Genomic DNA, 23,244 nt, shown 5'->3' with positions numbered 1-23,244 from the left:
AATACCGTAAAAAAAGATACGGCCGTTTATGCCGCAAAAAAACCACACTCAAGGGAATCAACATTTATAGGGTACTTCCCGTTGATCTAGAACTATGAAATTTACGTCTTTCACGACAAATACAGGGAACAATCTGAAAACTATAAATTTGTAAAAAAAAGTTAATATTGTAGGGAACCCTCAGTCAGAGCTCAACGAACGTGCGGAGTGTTAGGGTCGGCAACGCGCATGTAACTCTTCTGGAGTTGCAGGCGTACATAGGCTGCGGAGACTGCTTACCATCAGGCGGGCCGTATGCTTGTTTGCCACCGACGTGTATTTAAAAAAAAGTACGCGAGTCCGACTCGCACTTGTCCGGTTTTTAAATAAAACATACTCTCCTTCTTAACGCCTGATATAAACGCATCGCAAACATATATTATACAGATTATATAATATATCTAACAGTCTAACATGCATCCCAGTCATTGCCGATAACCCCACACTGATATAGTGTTATTTAATATCATAACAACAGTTATTTGTGTTACAAATGTGCCAGTAAAAGTGATAGTGCTCAATTTTAAATTCACTTTACATCGATGATATGTTAATATTTATAATTGTACTGAAAATACTGAAATTATAAAAACATCATAGTACATGGTCGCTAGAGTTATATTGTATGTCTATGTCGCTAGATAAGTTTTGCAATAGATAAACATGAAACAAAGAGGTGACGTATACTTTTTAAAACTAAATTTCCATAGACAAAAAATACTTTCTTTTTAAAACTATATTAAACTATTGTATGAAATGAAAATATTGTAGAAAGTATTCGTAAATGGTCTTTAGCGCTCGCCGACATTTTAAAAGTTTAAATCTATTTTTTTATAAGTAAATATAAAAAGAAAGTAAATGTTTGCCTGCCAAACATTGTCTATGGAAATATAGTTTTAAAAAGTATATGTGATAGGCCACTTCTTTGTTTCATATTTGTCTATAGCAAAACTTATCTAATTGTTGTTTAACGGTCCAAATTTCGCCTGTACACGAATTATTTCAGTATATGGTTAGTTGTTACCGCTAAGTCTTCTTTGCTACGCTGCTACGAGGGTTCGTAGCACACGTAGCGTTTCGTAGCCACGACGTAGCCGATTGTTTGGCAAAATAGTTTCGTAGAAATTACGTTACGATGAAGTAAGTTACGCCACATAAGAGCTAACAGGCGTATTCTGATTTTGATAACAGGTTATCATTTAGATCAGATCGCCGGTGGCTCAGTGGTAAGCGCTGGTGGCCTAGCTGTAACAGCGTGCGACTTTCTATCCGGAGGTCGCGGGTTCGAAACCCGGCTCTACCAATGAGTTTTTCGGAACTTATGTACGAAATATCATTTGATATTTACCAGTCTCTTTTTGGTGAAGGATAATATCTTGAGAAAACCGGATTAATCCCAATAAGGCGTAGTTTACCCTCTGGGTTGGAAGTTCAGATGGCAGCCGCTTTCGTAAAAAAATGTTGTCAAGCGGACCCCAGGCTCCCATGCGCTTTGGCAAAATGCTGGGACAACGCGAGGAAGAAGTAGAAGAAGAAAAAAAATACTGACAATATTATTTTATTTTATTTTATTTTATTTTATTTTATTTTATTTTATTTTATTTTATTTTATTTTATTTTATTTTATTTTATTTTATTTTATTTTATTTTATTTTATTTTATTTTATTTTATTTTATTTTATTTTATTTTATTTTATTTTATTTTATTTTATTTTATTTTATTTTATTTTATTTTATTTTATTTTATTTTATTTTATTTTATTTTATTTTATTTTATTTTATTTTATTTTATTTTATTTTATTTTATTTTATTTTATTTTATTTTATTTTATTTTATTTTATTTTATTTTATTTTATTTTATTTTATTTTATTTTATTTTATTCGGAAAACCAACAGCTTAATAAACTAAAACTAGGTTAACATAAATATGTATCAGGGAAGCCAATTACAGGTTTCCACAGATAGGATACAAAGGTAGTCATATTACAGGTTAGCACGTGTTGTAGATAACAAAATTAAAGACTTTACAAACGCCAAAACATGCTATGAGAAAAGAAAGAAGTAATTTGTTTCTTATTTAAATCAATAAATTAAAATTAAACCTATGCTAATCTTCTGCAGGCAGGGGAGCAAAGAAACTAGATGCCATGAGGTTTTTAATTGTAGCAGGTTTCATTAGATGTAAATCCAGTTGATCGTTGCTATGACACAGTTCATTCATTGACCTCGGAGCTCGGACAAAGTATGAATTTTGACGATAGTTGGTTTTGGTCGATGGAAGTGACAAAGGTCGGTAGTGTCTAGAAGAAGCTCTGGGGATACGAAAACTAATATTCATAACCAGTTCCGGGCTATCGACAGAACCGTTTAAGATTTTAGTTAAGTAGACTAAGTCAGTGATTTTTCTTCTCAAATCTAGGGGAAGAAAATTATTTATATATTTAAACATTGCACCTTACATGAAAGTACAAATGGTGAACTTAATGCCAGAAAGCATTCTCTACCAGTCAACGATGGGCAACCGAAATATTATCGCGCTTAATGTGGGGCGGGTGTTGTGTGATTGGGTCGTAGGGTGACTTTCTAATTCTTTTTTTTTTCGGAACCTATGTTAAAACTTAAACTCCTTTCTAAAATATCTACCATCTTATAATACGTAGGGTTATTACGTTACTCTACTTAATTAATCCAATAATTAACTCTAATGTGTCAAACATTTAATTAATTATATTAACCATATAAAACACGCGTCACTCACAAAACTTACGGAAACCACACCTTAAAAAAGGTTTCATTAAGACATTTCTACGGATATTTCGTCAGCCACGTGTTTGCATCGATCGGTGGGAAACAAAGCTAACACATATCAAAATGTACCTTCAGCCCTTATATTTAAGTTCGTTATTTGCTTATTTGAATTTACCTGAGGGCCTACCGCGAACACGGAGGATCGCAAATTGCGCGCATTTTTCCCTTTTACTCCAATTAAGGCTTTGTTAGAGTGACAGAGAAAGATGCCCAGAATTTGCGAGCTTCGGTGTTCGCGGTAGGTCCCCTTAAGTCTCGTCCTGGAACGTAAAATTTAGTTGTTCTAAACTCGACTTTACATCCTTTTATTAAAGCTCAAATCAGTTTGTCTTTGAGTTATCCTTCAAAGGTCATATGACTCATATGTTAGAGGTAATAGAAATGTGATTTTATGTCAAAGGGATTAGAGTTATTTCAGAATGGATGTTTTAACTGCCCAGAATAGTTCTAGGCCATTGACCTAAGACTTTCAGCAATGCGATTTATAAAAATGCAGTAAAAAAAGCTTCCTGCGTTATACAGTGTGGAAAGATGCATTGGAAAGTGCCTTAAGAGGCTGTCAATACCTAAAGCGCGCACACTGTCTATTTGTATCGGAGTAAATGAGATAGCACTGTCGCATGTTACTGGGCCTGGGCAAGGGAATAATAAGAAAAATATTTAAATAAAAAAAAGTGGATTATTAGTGTAATATTTAACTCGACCACGGTTTAGACATAAATGTTTTGAAATTGTGATTTTAATTGCAGACCCATAAGTCAAAACAATAAAGACATAAAACCGTTTAATTGTGTTTTTAAGACCAATCTTTGCAATTATTTTCTATCGAGCCGATTTCGTTCAATCGTGTATCGAGTACGACCACGGTCTTTGAAATATAATTAATATGAACATATATTTTTCTTACTTGACTAAAACAAATAGTCTTCCTTAAAAAACTGTTTAAGTAACATCAATTTCAAGGACATTGGGTGTTGACAGCCTTAAGTTTTACTTAAAGGAAACATTATTTTATTTTTAAAACAGAGCTTGTCCCGCCCGGGAATCAAACCGAAAATAATTCCAAAATATAAAAATTCGCTATTTTATTCAACTAGTCAATACAGTTAATGTCATAACTTCTCGTCTGTCGTACAAAATATAAATAAAATCGAAAATTAAGTACACAAGAATATTTTTAGACCAGCGAATTGTGAAAAAATCTTTAACTGTAGTTTTGTTTCTTGTAAACTAATAGTACATTGTGCAAAGAGGGGGGTAAGTGAAATTTTGGATACGAAGTGGTAATTTCCGACAGCCGCAGGCTGGAGGGAATTAAAGACCCGAGTTTGCAATATTCTTACCCCCGGAGTTACACACAATGTTTTTCATACACTTGCGAAGAAAAAACTAAAAAACGAAATAATTCTTAAATACGGTGATATATCAGATATTCATCCGCCATTTTGTAATTTCTTTACAGGTTAGCATCGACGGCACAGACCTATTCGGCATTCGGCCACGATTGAAAATTATGTGACAATAATTTAAACGGCTGTTAAGTTAATCAAACAAATTATACACGTAAACCTTTCTCCTGAATCACTCTATTGATTGGTGAAAATCGCAAGACAATTCGTTCAGTAATTTTAGAGCATAAATACCGACACACACACAAACATACACACACACACACACACACACACGCACGCACACGCACACGCACACGCACGCACGCACGCACTCACACAGAGAGAAATATAAATAAATACCGAGTTATTCTGAAATTCCGAACCAGAAAGAATCGTACTGAGGTGCGCTAATCATGACATTCGTGCATAAATATTTGAAAAATATTATCTACAATTTCAAAACAGTACCTAAATAATAACTGCCATAGAATTACAATCATAGCGTAGCGCAACGCTTATCTATAAAACATTGAAGAACAAAAGGGAAGACATTGAAATTTATTTTTATTTTTTATTATGGCAACAAACAGTCATTACATGAAAAGATACCATAAATGGACTACGGAGAAGACAAACAGTGCCGAAACATTTTTCAAGTTATATTATGGAAACATAGGAGTTGATACTGAGTGGTAAATAGATTCATCGTGCAACACAACACATCTTAGCGTAACGCAACGCTTATCTATTAAACATTGAAGAACAAAAGGGAAGACATTGAAAAATTATTATATATATGACTGAATTGAATACGAGTACAATTGCCGTGAAGGTGTCTTTTAGCCAAATTACGGCCCGATTCGAACTTTAAGATGCGTCAAACATTTGCTAAAGATATGGAAGGTAGAAGCAAGGAATAGAATCTCCATAGGCAGAACTGTTGCAAATGTGTCCTGCTGTCAGCTATAAATAATAGTTCCAAATCTCTCCAGAGTAGCGCTAGAGTAGCTAAGAACCTAGGCGTTATTGACGGAGTGAAGTACGCTGTCTATGATTAGATTTTTTCTCAAGTATTCTAGGTATTGTAGCGCCACCTATGGTTTTTTGTCGGACACTTTTTGGTATATGGAGATTCTATTCCTTAACTCTACCTTCCGTAGCTAAAAATACGATATGGATTAGATAGGTCAGTGTCAAAAGTGACGTTTCTTAAAAAACGTCACTTTTCACACATATCCAATCCATATTCACGATGATGCGATGATTTGTCAAATCTAACCTTTAATAACACATAACAATACGAGTCAAGTACGCGGGTAACACGCAATAGTCATCCATATAGGCAATGGCTGAGCTTTTTAATAGGGACCGTGCGCGTTGGAGGGACTGCCATCTTGTGGTCTGAATCGGAACCATAAACAGGCACATTTACACGTCAAGTGTTTTCTTGTGCATAGTAGGTTCTGCCATCTTGTGGGCTACATCGGAACAAAAAACATCACATTTACGCCTCGCGCCAAAAATCTGACGGCTCCTGTGCTGCCTCCTACAGTTCATGCACGCTCCCTATAAAATTTCCCAGAAACTTAAACACGCCTGCTACTCTAACAGCAAAACAGGTTACACAAACACTATCACTTTACCAGAAGAAAAAGGTAATATTTGTCTGGGAACTTGTATGAAAGTGTTCCTTTTTAAACGTGAAGAATCGGGGGGAAACACCCAAATTACTGGACAAATAGAGCGACACCGTATGACATGGGTATGGGTGCCTCATTATTTTGTCAGTAGAATAGATGCCCGGTTGATAGTATGATGGGTAACTGCTTACGTTACGTTAGGTTAGAACCTCAGATTTTAGACTTTTTGTAATTTAAATACCTTATTGCTTCTACGTCTAATTTAATTTTTTAATCTATACTGTAATGTGAAAAAAATACATAATTAAGCGTAGTTAAGAAGCTGTGATCAGTACCCCTAGTGTAAATAAATTCGATTTCGAAACGTGACGTACGCGTTTGCGTTTAGTCTCATTTTGTATTGGATTTAGAAAGAGGGCGCCAAGCGGGACGTTTTGGAAACTCAAAATCCTGTACAAAATGAGACTTAATGCAAACGCGTTCGTCAGTTCGTCACGTTATGATGTCGATCAAATTTACACTAGGGGTACAGTTGACAGTTGGTAAGAAGTTATTATCGTTAGCTACAGATTTTTTAAAGGCTTAATAGTTATTTGTTTTACAACGTGGCAAAGTTGTGTGATGAAAATTTTTGTGTTTCACTCGGAGGCAACATTTCTTTAACCCTCGTGCCTTGAAACCCTCGCAACACTCAATATTCCACTCCTCGAACCACTCGCTACGCTCGTGCAATTTTGAAATCTTTCGCTTGCTCGGGTATCAATATTAGCAGGAGCCGTTAAACATACTTTGCCTCCGAGTGAAACACAATTTTTCACCAGACCAACGCGAGGAAACTAATAACCAAAAAATGAAATACCAAAAAATCAAATTAAATTAAATTCAAATGAACGTAATAAAAAATATATCATTCAACATCATCATTTAAAAGTCAATTCTACTAGGTAACATATAGAAACAACTCAAAATTTGCATCTGATTACTTTGCCCCACATGTGGATAAAATGCAACTTTCTCATTAGTTTCTGAACAATCAAGAGGGCCATTACCAGTTGGTGTCAAAATGACTTATTTAATAATGAATGAATTGATTTATTTAAGTACATAATGGATATATACAGAGGTATTACTATGAATAACTGGCATACTAAATCTAAGGATGCTGGCATTTCCTCAATGTATCTAAATGCTGATACGTTGTGCGAGGAAGCCGCCAGCGCTTCGGTCTCCAGTTACTTCAACCAGACGCTTCGCAATTTCTGCAAAAAACTTGTGCACCCATGGACCTAGAATAACCTTACCTATAATAAGTTTTTGGAAAAAAAATCATTTTTGTTACAAGCTTTTTTTCTTGCCACGGACAACGAATACTCATCGAGACAATAATAAAAATTCCAAACACAATTAGGTTGCGTTGTTTCATCACAGAGTTCCTATGGTCACCTCCTGTCTCCATCAGCAGATCACCATCATCATCGTTTGTACCATAATATTGCATTGTCACCCGACTTACATATGTATGCAAATTTTCAGTCGTAAATCGGGAAGTGAGTCAAATTTAGATTCTAAGATTTGGCACTAACGAAATAACATACATACCTACTACAAGGCAAGTTGAATAAAAGCTTGTCTGTAGTATGTCATACTTTTATGTTTTAAATCGGCTCTATTGACGCTAACATTTTGTTCCCATTGACTCTCATTCCGTTTTACACATGAGTAGACTGTAGACTCACTCAAAAGTAGGGGATAAATGGGTCAAGGTTCTCGCTATAGGTTTGTGAGACCCTTCCAATGGTAGCCGTTAAGGGCGTTAACATTATTCTGACCAATTATGGTTATTATTTTTCATATATATAATATAGTCGTAGAAGTGTATTTTTGAGATATAAAAACATTTAATTTTAATCTTATTTACTGTTTTTATATTGTTTTCTATATTGAGGTGTAAAAAAAAACACATTCTACGAGTGTTTATTTAATCACCTGCAATAATTTACGGACTGAATATATAGGTCATACTGGGCATCTTTTACTATGGCACCAACCTCGAAATCGTGAAAAAAATAATACTCTCCCATAAAAAATATCAAGGTAAGACACAGCCAAAATTTTTCCATTTTTCAACTTCAACAAAAAAATTCATTTTTGATTTTCATAAATTATATTTTACTTAAAACATTCTTATTATAATGTCCGACATTATGAAAGCTTTCTTTCACTTATTTTTACTGAGTCGTCCTATTATCTGACCTAAATACGGAAATATTACAGGAATGAAGGTCCGGTATTTCCGATGGAATGCAATTATGGAGTTTGTTGTATGAATAGCAATGTGTATGCGTTTCTAAGTTGAAATAAGGTGTTTAAGTATGTATAATTAAGCAAAATGAAACTGGATCTATTAACTATAGAACCATGATGTCCATGACAAACTTAAAAATATATTTAGTATTAACTTTATTTTTCATATGACTATGATTGATGATTACCAATGATTTTGTAAATATCTTTTCTGTATGAATTATTGATATTTTTAATACTTATATACCTGTTTTGACATTTAATTATTTTCTAGAAATTAATGTAAATTATTAACTACAATTTAAAATCCTATATTGTACACCCTAGCAGGGTATCATGTACCTACTTGATCATACCCATACAAGACCAAAATGTACAAATTAACATGATTTCAATTGAAGAAATGATATGATAACTTTTCAATATGTCTGTGGTGGTCAAATTGTGGGTTCAAACCTTGGGCTGTGTAGAGCAGAAAAATTGTTCTCGAAAAACTACTACTGACTAAAAATCCGGTCAGGACGCGTAGCCAACGTGTCAATCGCTTACGCTTCGTAGCGATCGAAACGCAACTGTCACTGTTGTACTAATATGGAAAAGTGAAAGCGTTTCGTTGTCGAAGCTATATAGGTATAGCGATTGTCCCCTTAGCTAGGCCGGCAGAATCCTTATTATATACGGATATATCACCGCCGAGGTACGGTCGTAGCGCTACGCCGTAGCCGATAACATGGGTTTCCTGGTATGTAGCGAAAATGCTTCGTGGAGGCAAAACAACGTGTCGTGTTTAGCGTTGAATGGGTCAAGAAGTTTTTTTAAAACATCGCTATTACGACACTTAAGTAGGTATTTTTCCATTGTTTTAAACGTTTCTGTGTTATTTCAGTATTTATTACCTTTACGGACCTTGACTTCGCCTGTTTAAAAAAATATACACCTGTTATCGGCCCTATTCGAAGAATGATTAAGAATCGTTTAAGATCTTGGAAAGATCGATAGCTAAACGTCATGTCAAAATTGACGTTTATTTCGATTCCGCTGTGATCTCAATAAGATCTATCTACGATATTTCTAACGTCAAACTGACATTGGTTGCCCGAATCGAGCTGCCTCTGTCAATTATACGACAAACAAACGATATCTAAATGAGAACCTATCTAAACCAGAACTTATCGTTATCGTATCTCATTCTTCGAATCGGGCCGTATATTAATCTTAAGTACCATTATACAGTTACTTTTTACTACATTTTTAATGTTAGGCGCTTGGTCCACTATCAAAGGGCTTTTAAAACGTCACAATTCAATATTCTCGAACCAAATCTTGTTCCAGTACATAACAATGGTACATGAGAACGCGCCAGCCCGAGCTCTCTCAGACCTTTGTAGTGCAATTCAAAGCGTTCCGTTAAAAGAGACTGCTTAGTGCTAAAGCGCTGCGTAGGGTCCCTCAAGGACGAATTCTTGGGCCGTATTGTATGCTTTTTGGCGTGATTTCATTAAAAAAGAAGTAAGTACTGAACAAAAAATATAAGACTCTTGGTAGAGAGTACCATTAGGCGTTGAAACTTTAGGTCCATGGGGTCCCAGCGCTCACAAGTTTTTTGCAGAAATCGCGAAGCGTCTGGTTCACGTAACTGGTGACCGAAGAGCTGGCGGCTTCCTCGCACAACGTATAAGCATTGCGATACAACGAGGCAATGCCGCCAGCATCCTTGGTTTAATTTATGGGAGGTACCCTAAAAAAATGTTATAGTTTTCGCAATGCATGATTTATGTATCCATGCCAAATTGCAGCTTTCTAGCACTAACGATCACGGAGCAAAGCCTTGGACAGACAGACATGGCGAAACTATACGGGTTTCTAAGGTGACTACGGAACCCTAGAAACCATACAACATATTACTGTTATTCAATGGTATGATTGCAACCAAAATGTTAATCCCCATTATAGCCTATATTTAACAACGGAACAAATTGTTTACTTCTTTACTCGTTCCCTTCTCAATAGTATTTCGAATCTGAGGGCCACCGCGAACACCGAAGTTCGAAAATTGCGGGCATCTTTCTCTGTCACTCTTATTACGCCTTAATTGGAGTAAAAGAGAAAGATGCCTGCAGTTTACAAACTTCGGTGTTCGCGGTAGGTTCTGGGGTCACACAAGGACGCAATCTGCTCCCGTACATAGCTTTGTTGTCATTACGGAGGGGTGATGAAGGTAGTTTAGAGGTCAAACTACCTAAGAGTCCGCAGCAAGTTCTCAATACAAACGTAGTTACGCTCTCATTTTACGACTAGTTAGATTGGGTTGAAACTTTGTACTTAATAAATAATAAATACTAGGATAAGGTATATCTATTCCTATTATTAGAATAGAATAGAATATAATTATTTTTATTTGTCCACAAACAAGACAAATAACATAATACAACAAAAACAAAGAAAAAAGTGCCACGAAATGGCCTCATCTCAGCATGTTGCGACCATATATCTATATTACTTTTTGATGTAGCTTCAGTACCCCTAGTGTAAATTTTATCGACATCATAACGTGACGAACGCGTTTGCGTTAAGTCTCATTTTGTATAGGATTTTGAGTTTCCAAAACGTCCCGCTTGGCGCGCTCTTTCTAAATCCAATACAAAATGAGACTAAACGCAAACGCGTACGTCACGTTTCGAAATCGAATTTATTTACACTAGGGGTACAGATACCATAGTTAAAAAAATACAGCGAATTTAAGTTTTTCATACAAAACTTGTTTTTGCTCTATTTCGTTTATTTTATAAGCTGGAGCTATAGAAACTTCTACAAGCATAGATATACCTCATGTCATTGTATGTGCAAAGTTTCATTACAATCCAACTCGTAGTTTTAAAATGAGAACGTAACTCCGTTTGTATGAAATTCGGCTGAGCTTGCTGCGGACTCTTAAATCTCTCAGTAATAAATTAGTCTAGTTCATTTGAGTAGAATCAGACCAAGATAAGTTGGCAGTGATTTTGATAGTTCAGACTGTGCAAGTGTTATTTCAAACGTCAAACTTCTATTAAATTATGACGTATAAATCTGACGACCTGACGACCGGTTTGGCCAAGTGATTAGTGACCCTGCCTACGAAGCTGATGGTCCCTGGTTCAAATCCTGGTAAGGACATTTATTCGTGTGATGAGCATGGATATTTGTTCCTGAGTCATGGGTGTTTTCTATGTATTTAAGTATTTATAAATATACATCGTTGTCTAAGTACCCTCAACACAAGCCTTATTGAGCTTACTGTGGGATTTAGTCGATTTGTGTAATAATGTCCTATAATATTTATTATTTATTATGATTATAAATAACACTTGCACAATCTAAGCTATCAAGATCGCTTCCAACTAAGCTTGGTCTAACTCTAAGTTGTTAATTTTCCCCGATTCATCTGAGATTTTATGAAGATTATTCATGAATGAGGTAAATTTATAAGAAATATATTATAAAATATAAACTTTTGTTACTTGACGATAATTGGTTTAGGTCAGCGACCGTGAGGCGGTTATGAAATCAAATATAATCTTAAGCATTATCAATGACCCCTGACTCCTACATGTTTCTTCTATTCTGTCTGCGGGTTCATAGGCGCTTATCACACTGCCGCCGCATTTTATTGCGAAGTGCGGAGCGACGAATATGCGTGCGGCGACGACAATACGGTAGTGCGGATTGCTCTGTAGCTTCGTCCGGAACTGCGGTGGATGACGAACCGCGTATATGCCAACGATTAAAAAAAAAGTAAACACATTGAAGCATAAAGCGCCAATTACATCCACTTTTCCCGATATTGGGCCCAAAATCAGTCCCGATTTCTGGCCTGACAATCGTTTTCAGTTTCACGGAATGTCAGCACATAGTTAAGAATATTTGAAATGTAAAAATTACATTGACTCTAATTGCCAAAATGTTCAATGTTTGATATTTTTTCATATACGAGTAAACCATTTTTTACATTTCAAATATTGTAAACGATGTGCTGATATTTGGTGAAACGGAAAAATACTCTTTTTCGGGCCCGAAATCGGGTCTGATATCAGGGGGCCTAACGCGAAAACCGAAATTCGTAAATTGCGGGGATCTTTCTCTTTTACTCTCACTAAGATGTAATTAGAGTGACAGAGAAAAATGCCCGCAATTGACGAACTTCGATTTTCGCGGTAGGCCCCCAGGCCTGATAAAATTGTGGATGTAATTGGGACGTACGGCCTGATTCGAAGAATGAGATACGACAACGATAAGTTCTGGTTTAGATAAGTTCTCATTTAGATGTCGTTTGTATGTCGTATAATTGACAGAAGCTGCGCGATTCGGGCAACCAATGTCACTTTGACGTTAGAAATATCGTAGATAGATCTTATTGGGATCACAGCGGAATGGAAATAAACGTCAATTTTGACATATCGAAGATCTTAAACATGTCTTAATCATTCTTCGAATCGGGCCGTTAAGGACCCTTCTCTTTGGAAAGCCACATATTGATAGACTATACTGTATAGGTACAAACGCTACTTCAAATCTGCGACCAAAATAGCTTAACAAGATTACGTCTCAATTGTGAATAAGACAGGATGGAACACTTTAGCCCAGTCGACCACTCATTGTGAAAGTGTGTGCTTGTGTGTGTTTAGTCATGTGATCGTTAGGTGTCTGATATAGGTTCATTGTGCCCATATATCATTGATGAAGGCAGAAAATTATCATAGAAAAGTGACCATATGCGTGATATGAATATTTGAATTAAGTACATAATTTTTTTGGGAACAGATTTAATAATAATTAATAAATACTTTATTTCGAAGCACTAAGACTCAATAATTTTTATAAATCAAGTCGAACTAGACCTAGACTTTCTAGAATGGCATATATAAATTGGGACAGGTTTCGTCGTGGCGAGGTAGCCCAGGGGTTCAGGGCGTTAGCCGCGATAGCTATAGAGACGCCGGTTCGAACCCGACCTTCACCACTAAGAGCTGCCACTTTTTTTTTTAATATATAAAATCTATTTCAGTTTATTTATGCCAACGATAACAATACATGATAACTTAGATTGTGATAAACTTCTAGAAAGTACTCATTGGTACAATTTCTGTAAGTTGCGAAAAGTTGGAAAAGCTCTCAAAAATTTCATGAAAATTTTACAACAAATAAAGTATTCGTTTTGGAAATGGCAAATATTCAATCCCCGTACAAAAATATGGAATATGTCCGAAAATATTCGATGTGCAAATTTCACAATTTTAAAAATTTTCGGACCGCACATCAGAGTACGCCTTGGTCACTTTTATTCCTCATTTAAAAACAAGTATGAATATACTCAGTGCCGTCTAAATTCTCGTAATCTAGAGGTATAAATAAGTCAAAAGGGCAATCTAGTTATATAATTTGGAGTATGTGCGAATTAAGTTGAAAATAATGAGGTATTTTACCTTATAGTTTTTTCTTATAATGGAATCTTAATGAATTAAAAGGGACTTAGATAATCCTTTATCATGGTGGGAAAGATCGCTGGTGCCGCAGTTAACGTGCGCATTAACAGGAGATATAGGTACAGTACAAATAATTTTAGCATGACCCTTAAATTCATTGACATATATCTAAGGCCCTTACGGGCACTAAGAATGGTGATATTTCAGTGGTGTCACTCACGAATTCGAGCCAATTGTGCAGTCTAACGCAACTAAGTTGCGACCAATCGCGCGCATGATGCGAACTTACACTTGGCTTTAATCAAAGTTCCAAAATGCATTAGCGGCTTTTGTTATAGTTCAAGCTGTTATAACTAGCAATCCAAGCGCTGGCGGCTGGCATTAATTCATCCACTGGGAACGTTTTCGTTTCTACACGCGTAGTCAATTATGGCGTTTTCCCGCCTTGTAGAGTGTCGTGACTGTACAATGCTTCAAAAGCCTATTTTAGGTTTAAGCTAGTTATACTAACATCACTGGATATGAATATCCATTATGTATACTGTTATTGTAAAAAAAAAAAGAAGATATGTCAGCATGACGCATGACAGATGCTACGAAAACTCACGTGACAATTTCTATTCGTTATAAGTTTAGATTGGCGTTTTCTATCATACGGCTATCTATTCTATCTATATTTTCATCTTATCTAGGTCTTTAAATACAACTGACTGACATCTACATTAAGCTAAATGATTACGGTCAACCAGGCTTACCTTAAAAAAACAACATCTTAGATTAAATCAATGTAAAATTTATTGTTTTCTTCCCCAGGTCACCAAAAAAAGCGACAGACGAAGAATGCGAAGACCTAAAAGCGGACCTTGAGGTCGAAGGAGGCAAGGATGCTGGCGCCCTGGAAGCTAAGATGTCCCTCCTCAACGGATGCACAGTTATCGTGGGGTCCATCATCGGGAGTGGCATCTTCGTGTCTCCGACTGGGGTGTTGAAAGGGACGGGGTCGGTGAACGCTAGTCTGCTCGTCTGGGTGGCATCTGGAATCTACAGTATGGTAAGTTTTGTCATACATACAGGCTGGCCCAAAAACAGGTGCTCTGGAAGCCAAGATATCGCTCCTCAGCGGCTGCACAGTGATAATGGGGTAAAATTGACTACTTAAAAAATAAAAATAACAACAAGCATGTTTTTCAGTTGCAAGCGATTCAACCAAAAATTCGCCTGGATACATACTCCAGTATGTACTGAAGCGGTCAATTATTATATATTTCTATTTTATTCACATGGTATCTAATTTTGACACTGTTTAATGTGAAAATACAGGCTATTCCTTGTCACTTTGTCGGTAGTCAGACAAGTGGGTCTACTAATTCATCATTGGCCACACCATCCGTTGTAGATGCTTGTTGCGGCGCTTGTGGGTTTAAGAGGCTGGGCATCGCCGTTGGTGGCTATAAAGTCCTATAGCAGCGCGACATTTCTTTCCACATCGATCGCATACAAATCGACAGAACTAGATATACCTCATGTCATTGTATGTGCACAGTTTCATTCATTTAATTTTAAGTTTCATTATAATCCAACACGTAGTTTTAAAATAAAAACGAAACTCGATTTATATGGGAAGGTGAAATTCGGCCGGGCTTGCCGGGGACTCTTAATGGGCCGATTAAAGGGGCCGATTTTATACTGTTGGCGATTTTTTTCGTTAGTTTTGGATGACATTTGACTAGTTGAAAGAGCTCATTCGGGATGGAATAAATACGATATCCCAATTTGGGTCTAAAATGTATGTAATATTCGGTTTAGTTACGAAAATACCATACATTTTCGTAATTCAATAGATTTTTTAAGGATATACACTGAAATCGTGCTTATATTCACCAAATTTTATCAAAATATAACAAAAGAAAGGCTAATAGATAGGCCCGAATAGTTGCCCGGTGTCCCCTTGCTCTTAATCCGTATATGTATCATCATCATCATCATATCACCCTTTATCGCCCTCGGCTGAGCATAGGCCTGTTTTTGAGTACACCACTTATACCGGTCTTGAGCCAATCTCATCCAGAAGTAACCCACAATCTTCCAAATGTCATCCACCCAACGAGCCATACACTCCTTTCGTCTGAAACGGCCACCATTCCGTTAACATTTTGGTCTACCTGCCATCACTCTGCCTGGCAACATGTCCACCCAGCTCCATTTTAGTTTGGAACTACGTATCCTACGTCTTGCACCTTGGTACCGCGTCGGATCTCGACATTCCTCACTCGGTCTTAAAGTTAGATGCCGAGCATGGCGCGCTCCATGGCTCTCTGTGCTACTCGGATTTTATGCACAGTCTCTTTAGTGAGCGTCTATCGTAGTATCGTATCGTAGGTCATGGTGGGCAGAACATGTAACTGTTTTTAAGGGAAAAGGTGAAAAAACTGCTGTGGACAATTACAGACCTATCACTATAGTCCCCAACATCTCTAAATTAGTTGAATCAATTATATCAAATAGTTTAATGCATCACTTAGAGACAAATGACCTACTGACGGACAAACAATTTGCATATAGAAAAAATAGGTCCACCACAACAGCTGCATACGAAGTATATGATTGCGTAGCAACGGCGTTAGACGATAAGTACAAACCGGCAGGGAGTCGCAGAATACTGCGACTTGTCCAAAGCCTTCGACGTTATAAATCATGACCTACTGTTAGAAAAGATAGGATACTATGGAATCGCTGATAACACCCACAAATTATTTAAGACGTTCCTTAAAAATAGACGGCAGACAGTCGAGGTCAAAATCAAGGGCAAAAATGTTAAATCCGATGCAGGTACACTGGAACAGGGCATACCTCAAGCTCCGCGCTCGGAAATACCCTGTTCTTAATATTTATTAACGATCTGCCTTCCTCTGTTGCTGAAGGCTCGATGGTATTGTTTGCTGATGACACCACCGTGGTAGTGAAGGCGCATACGTACTCGCAGCTCGAGGAAAAATTAGCGAATACGTGCAGCCAACTTCGTGAGTGGTTCTCGGCAAACGGCCTCATCCTCAACGTCACAAAATCCCATATAATGCTTTTTTCAGCCAGTCCATTGGTGAATATTCCACAAATACATATTCAAATTCCAAGCTGTGATTCGTGCAAATTCCTTGGATTTACCGTTGACGCAAAACTAAAATGGAAAGAACACATTAACAACTTATGCGAAAGGCTTAGTAGTGCTATATTCGCGATGCGAAAACTAAAGCCAATTATTTCAAAACATACGCTGCTCCAAATATACTACTCCTATTTTCAATCGCTCATGTTGTACGGTATTATTTTATACGGAAATTGCACAGAATCAGATACGGTGTTTAAATTACAAGAAAAAGCCTTACGTATATTAGCAGGTGTACATCCCAGACACCCGTGTCGACAGCTCTTTAAGAAATATAACATAATGACGCACTACTCTCTCTATGTTTATGAAATTATTATGTTCACACGCCGCAATATCCATTTATTCAAACGTGTAAACATGCCTGGCAGAATAACCCGCCAGACCGGCCGATTACAGTCCGTGCCGCGGCGCCTCGCGCTGCTCGACAAAAACCCACGCGTAATAGGCCCGGCGTTTTATGAACGTCTACCCGCCACTCTCAAAAATGAATCATCAGACGAATTATTTGGTCGCCGATTGAAGGAACTTTTATTGACCAAAACGCTGTATTCTGTCAAAGAATATAAAGAATAAAATGCCAATTATTTGATTTTTAATATTATTTATATTTATAAATTATTAATTAGTAAATTTTGACATTGCTCTATTCTTTTTTTGTCCCTATTATTGTATTATTAAAATTTTTGACTTTTTGACATTACCTAGGTTGTCCTAGCTGTATTTTTTATTTTTATTTTTATTTTAATTTGTTTACTGTTTTATTTTATTCCGATTCGTAGTTATTATTATTATTGTTGTTATTATGTTGTGACGATCTTTTTGTGAATGCATTTTATTTTGACATGTAAAATATAATGTACATTTCCAATAAGAAATAAATGAATCTAATCTAATCTAATCTGTATCATCCACGATGACGCGCACATTTGACAAATCTAACCTTTAATAACATGACAATACGATTCAAGACAAGCGTCTTCGTGAATGACACGATCTCTATGTGTGTATATATAACTCACAAAATCTAGTCCACTCAAATCCTGATCTTTTTCAGTACTGACAGTTGTCAAAATTTCCCACTCAATCAACCACGATGAAAGATGTTTACAAGCTTTTAATTCCAAGTTGCTTCCAATTTCAATTTGAGAAAAAGCTTTGAATAAAGCTCTGAAAGCTCAAGCAGATTACATCCATCTTTGATTTCCCTGGGGACTTGTTAACTTGACGGATAAGCTTGTCTTGACTGTCTTCTGAAATAAGTAGGCCTGTTTCACAATGTCCAAGTATTGGATAGCTAATTAACAAATAAATCAGTATTGTGATACAACGAGTAAAGGTCAGTTTATATCTACAGACATTAAGCGTGCCAGACACGTGCCGTGGCAGACAAAAAAATATTCTTCTATACAGTTTCTATTAACAAAATTATATCTATCGTAACACGGCCGCGCAGACGCCGACAGACACGGGCCGTGCCCGGCCAGTATGCGCGGAAAAAATATTTTGTCTGCGCGGTGCATGTCTGTACAGGTCTGTGGCTATCTGCCGGTCAGTGTGAATAGGGCACCGGAACCTGTGTCGGTGTCTGTCGATGTCTGACACGGCACGCTTCTGCTAGATGTGAATAAAAACGGATTCTGTCCCGATACAGGCCCGGTGCGCTTAATGTCTGTAGATATAAATAAACGGTGTCTGTCGGTGTCTGCCACGGCACGTGTCTGGCACGCTCAATGTCTGTAGATATAAATCGACCTTAAGTGACGCCAGCATCCTTGGTACAATGCCTCAAGGGCCTATTTTAGATTTAAGCTAGTTATAGTAAACAAATAAATTAACTGCCAGATAAAACTTCCTACACAGCTTAGCACTTTATCTACCAGTTAAGCTTATTTGAAGATTGTGAAACGCCAACGATGACTATTCGTCATATAAGTGGCAAGTAGCTTACGCCTTGGACTTTACTTTGGAAGATTTTTTTTTATTTAAGTTACAAAATTATAGTACTTAGAGTCTGGCTACTGAAATATTACACACATTTTTGGCGGGAAATTCAAAAAATCTTGGGCTGGTCACACTTTGTGTAGTAGGAATTATAGTTTTGATACTAGAAAATATTTTTGATTTTCTGTGCACACGTAAGGTACCTAAGGAAATGAGTTAAATATACGTTGACGTGCACTATGTAAACTACAAAGACATATATGTATAGACATGTTTCGCCAAGGTTGTTTTATATATTTTTATATCAAATTACTACTGACCAGTCACTCCACAGATTTCTTCTAAATATTGGTTTTCATTTTCAGTAACTCGTTACGTTCCAATGTTTTGATTTTATTGATATTTTCCAGAAGTTCTAGTTCATCCGTTTCTTTACACACTTGTCCTGTTCATGAGATTCAGGTATTAAGAAATTCACGTACCGTAAAACTACCCAACTATAGTCCAATACTGCAACTATGGTCCACAAGTTCAAAAGGAAATTAAGTATCTATACCAATGTTCCTTGTGGTTTACTCCTAGTTTTACCTTCCATTTATAAACATACTTTGCCTTAGAACTACAAAAATATAGTAAAATACACACCTGAACGAGAAAAATTTAGTTTATTTGTGGACCATAGTTGGGAGCTTTGGACTATAGTTGGGTGGTTTTACGGTACTTAATCAAAGTTATAGGCAAATGTTAGAACTACTACTTAAAGTATCAAAATATTAATAGAGCACCAAACCTACTAAATTGTTTACGACTTGTAAACATAGCAGTCTTTCGTTATACAACGCTTCACGTCGACTTCGCACATTGTCGTAATTATTTACGAGGTTAAATAATAGTTTGCGGACCTCACTCGGTATAGTCTTTATTAATATTATTTAAAATAAACTGAAATAAACCCAGTATAAACCGCAAACAATTTAAATGAATGACATAAATTGACAACAGACTTTTAGCTTTTTTTTAATCATAGACAATTGGTGATACAACAAGGAAATATCTGTCAACAATATTTGGTTAGCCAGACTCTACTTTGGGCATGTAAAGTATTTTTCACATAGCTTGGTTACGGTGACAGTTGTTTTGCAAATTTGATGGTATAAAGATGACAGCTGTCATCTTACCCTAGCTATGTGAAAAATATTACAGTATGATCTAGTTTTTTATTTATGATAGAGGAGGCAAACGAGCAAACGGATCACCTGATGGTAAGCGATTAGAGAGGGGTTTTTAAGATTTAATGTAAAAAGTAAAGTATTTAGTATTTTAAAATTCCAGTAGATATTCTTGGTATTTTAATGATAGTGCAGATAATTGTTTAAGTAACAATAAGTTTAAGTCGAATGAGTTAAGATAGAGTTAATCGTCGCACGGTGTAGCGGTGTAGCAGGGGACCTCTATGGCTTGGCACCGACTTCAAACAGATAATTCACATAAATGTAAATTTGATTTAAATAGGTTTGGGCAGGAAACCGTATGTAAATACCAATTATTTTTTGCTTTTTAGTTCCTGGGTGTTTAATAAACGCAGTTTTTTTTTAATTCAAAAATAATTTAATATTGAGAGTGTATTCATAACTCATTCAAAAATAAAATATTATCAATTGATAAAATCTTAATATCACTTGTTCGTTGTTACCCCGTTCTTTGACTGACCCCGTTTAGTGGCTTGTTATAAATATAATATTTATAGTTTATACCAAGTTTATTGCCGGTCAACACCCTTGACCCGACTATCTGCTGATAACGTGATTTGTCACTGAGCGGCCATTATAGCAACACATTTTATAATCAGTATTGATAAAAAAACATTATAAAGGATACAGAGGAAGGTATACTAAGTATCGTCCATACAAAAAGAGTATCAAATCGTTTGAGGAAAACCGCCTCAATGCCTTAGATACCAAACGCCAACAACGTAAAGAAAGACCGAAGCCCTCTTAGGGTGCCTTTCGACCAAAGATGTGCTATACTTGCTATGCTATGTTTTCAGTTGGAGCTGCGTTTCAAATGTATGAAACATAGCATAGCACATCTCTGGTCGAAAGGCACCCTAACACGGGCAAACGAGTCTTTAAGACCAAGTTTGGCCTGGCCAGGCACATTAGGGCCCATAATCGGCGTACTCCGTAATTGCTGAGGCCGCCGTCATCGTAATTGATGAGGAGAACTATATACAAAAAGAGAAAGTATTTTATCTAAATATTGTATGTTATTGACATAATGAAAATACAGTGGTATAAGTATTATTCTTTTTTCAAATTTTGTAATTAAAAAAAAAATACAAAAGCTAAACAGGGTGTTTATTTAGTCCCCTGCAATAATTTACGGGGTGAATATATAGGTCATACTGAACATTTTTTACTATAGGACCAACCCCGAATTCACGAAAAAAAAAATTGGCTGGTTTGGCTGTCTGACCTTGACATTTTCTATGGGAGCGTAATTTTTTTTCACGATTTCGGGGTTGAATCCACAGTAAAAGTTGCTCAGTATGATCTATATATTCTAAATAACTGAACATTGACACCCTGTATTATGCTGAAGCGATCGACATCAAAATCAAAGCGATATCTTAAGATTTACTTAGTGGAAACCGTTTTCTTCCGAAATGGAAAATTCATAGAAAAAGTAACGTTATTTCGTTAAGTTCGCAAAGCTATTTTTCCCTCTTAACCCATTCACCGTTGAACTACGGTCGTAGCGCTACGCCGTAGCCGATAACATGGGTTATATAATGGAATTTCTAATGGAATTGAATTGATATGTAATGGAATTTCTTAGGCAAAACGACAACGTATCGTGATTAGTGCTGTATTGGTTAACTTATTGTTTTTTTATCGTCCCTATCGAATACAGTATTAGTATGGGAATTCACGATGTGACATCATATCTCACGGACTCACGGACTTTGTATGAGGCGTTTTAGTCTTGAGAAATCCACATATTATATTATATCGATATATTAATAGATTGTATGGTATCCCACTGTGGTCAAAGCAAAGCAATCTCCAACAGCCGTTGAGATACATATCTAGGTCGTTCCGTCTCCGCCTGTTTGCTTAGCTTCTCGCCCATCTTGCGTAGAATTTTGCCTTCCACGAGAACGTTTTCTTTTTTGTAAGTAGGGGAGTGTTCTCGCTCAAATATATGTCCCATGGGAAACGGAGAACGTTTTCGAGAACGGCACAACACTAATCTTGCGGCACCCACATCGTGAAACCGACTTTAACTCTTATTAAACAGAATATATATTATATTTATAGTATGTATGTATGTATGTGTGTCTTATATTTATAGTGTGTATTATGTTTGGATTTATGTGATATATGTAGCTTATAAGTTAAGTTTGCTTTTCTATTTAATTCATTGATTTTGTTTTTTCTCTCTGTACCAATTGTAAATGTTGGCCCTATGGTTGGTAGAGAATGCCATTTGGCATTAAGTCCGCCATTTGTACGTTGTTGTATATATTTTGTGAAATAAAGTTTATATAAATAAATATATTGAGAGCAGGAAAAATTGAACCAAGCCTATTCACACGGGAGCACAAGTTCTTTAACGCAGCTGTCCTACCGGCGTCGGCAACGAGAAAGCGACTAGCGATTGATTATTCCTTCGACCAAGAAGCGTACATGTAGTCGTGTGGATGTAAATGCCGTGTCTATAAAAAAGATACAATATAAATAATCTCCCATTTCGGTATACTACCGCTGAAACCTTTTTCTGAAAAATCTCGCTCAATGCTTCTCGCTGATCATCAGCTGTCGGAGCTATCTAGTTAAACTTTACTAATTAGCCTATTTCCTGCAGTTAATGTACTAATATGTTGTTCCCAGATTGGTGCCTACTGCTACGCGGAACTGGGAACCATGATTCGTCAGAGCGGCGCGGACTACGCCTACATCATGGAGACTTTCGGGCCTTTCGCAGCTTTCGTCCGGCTGTGGATCGAATGTATAATCGTCAGACCTTGCTCCCAGGTAGGTTCTATGAGATAATTTAAAGTATTCTAGAAAATATATTTTCTATTATTTATTACATGTTCTTTATTATCATGGAGACTTTCGAGCCATTCATTGCTTTCGTCCGGCTGTGGATCGAATGTATGATCGTCAGACCTATATGTTGTTCACAAGATGAAAAACTAGGTTTATAGGTTTTCCTTTTTTTTCGAAATTTGCGAAACAAAAAAAAATGCGAAACCTATAAACCTAGAATATATTATGCAGCAGCGAACGACATCAAAATCAAAGTGCATTGTTAAGATTTAGTTAGTGGAAAACGTTTTCTCTCGAAATGGAATTTCATAGAAAAAAGCGGCCAAGTGCGAGTCGGACTCGCCCATGAAGGGTTCCGTACCATTTATGACGTATTAAAAAAACTACTTACTAGATCTGGTTCAAACCAATTTTCGTTGGAAGTTTGCATGGTAATG

The 23,244-nt window shown here is 36.5% G+C and overlaps 1 protein-coding gene and 1 long non-coding RNA gene across 3 annotated transcripts in view; one reads left to right on the top strand and one right to left on the bottom strand.

Annotated features, from left to right (window-relative positions):
- Window positions 1-23,244, top strand: part of LOC133529815 (large neutral amino acids transporter small subunit 1) — a 68,091-nt gene that overhangs the window by 1,806 nt on the left and 43,041 nt on the right. The window contains exons 1-3 of one of the 2 annotated variants that reach the window (XM_061867625.1): window positions 13,591-13,764; window positions 14,459-14,696; window positions 22,646-22,789. In XM_061867625.1, the coding sequence (XP_061723609.1) occupies window positions 13,709-13,764; window positions 14,459-14,696; window positions 22,646-22,789 (438 nt within the window). In that variant the 5' untranslated portion in view covers window positions 13,591-13,708. Of the gene's footprint in view, window positions 1-13,590; window positions 13,765-14,458; window positions 14,697-22,645; window positions 22,790-23,244 lie in introns of those variants that run through there. The other variant, XM_061867626.1, reaches the window with a different exon arrangement.
- On the bottom strand, window positions 17,911-19,189 carry LOC133529817 (uncharacterized). Its single transcript, XR_009801223.1, has 2 exons — window positions 19,073-19,189; window positions 17,911-18,058 (listed from the first exon to the last, which is right to left on the bottom strand). It is a non-coding gene; the product is annotated as an uncharacterized LOC133529817 (long non-coding RNA).

The sequence above is a fragment of the Cydia pomonella genome, chromosome 21, assembly GCF_033807575.1.
Source record: "Cydia pomonella isolate Wapato2018A chromosome 21, ilCydPomo1, whole genome shotgun sequence".
In the NCBI taxonomy this organism is placed as follows: domain Eukaryota; kingdom Metazoa; phylum Arthropoda; class Insecta; order Lepidoptera; family Tortricidae; genus Cydia; species Cydia pomonella.
Note: the sequence above shows the minus strand (reverse complement) of the source record. Positions and strands in the feature narration are given on the sequence as shown.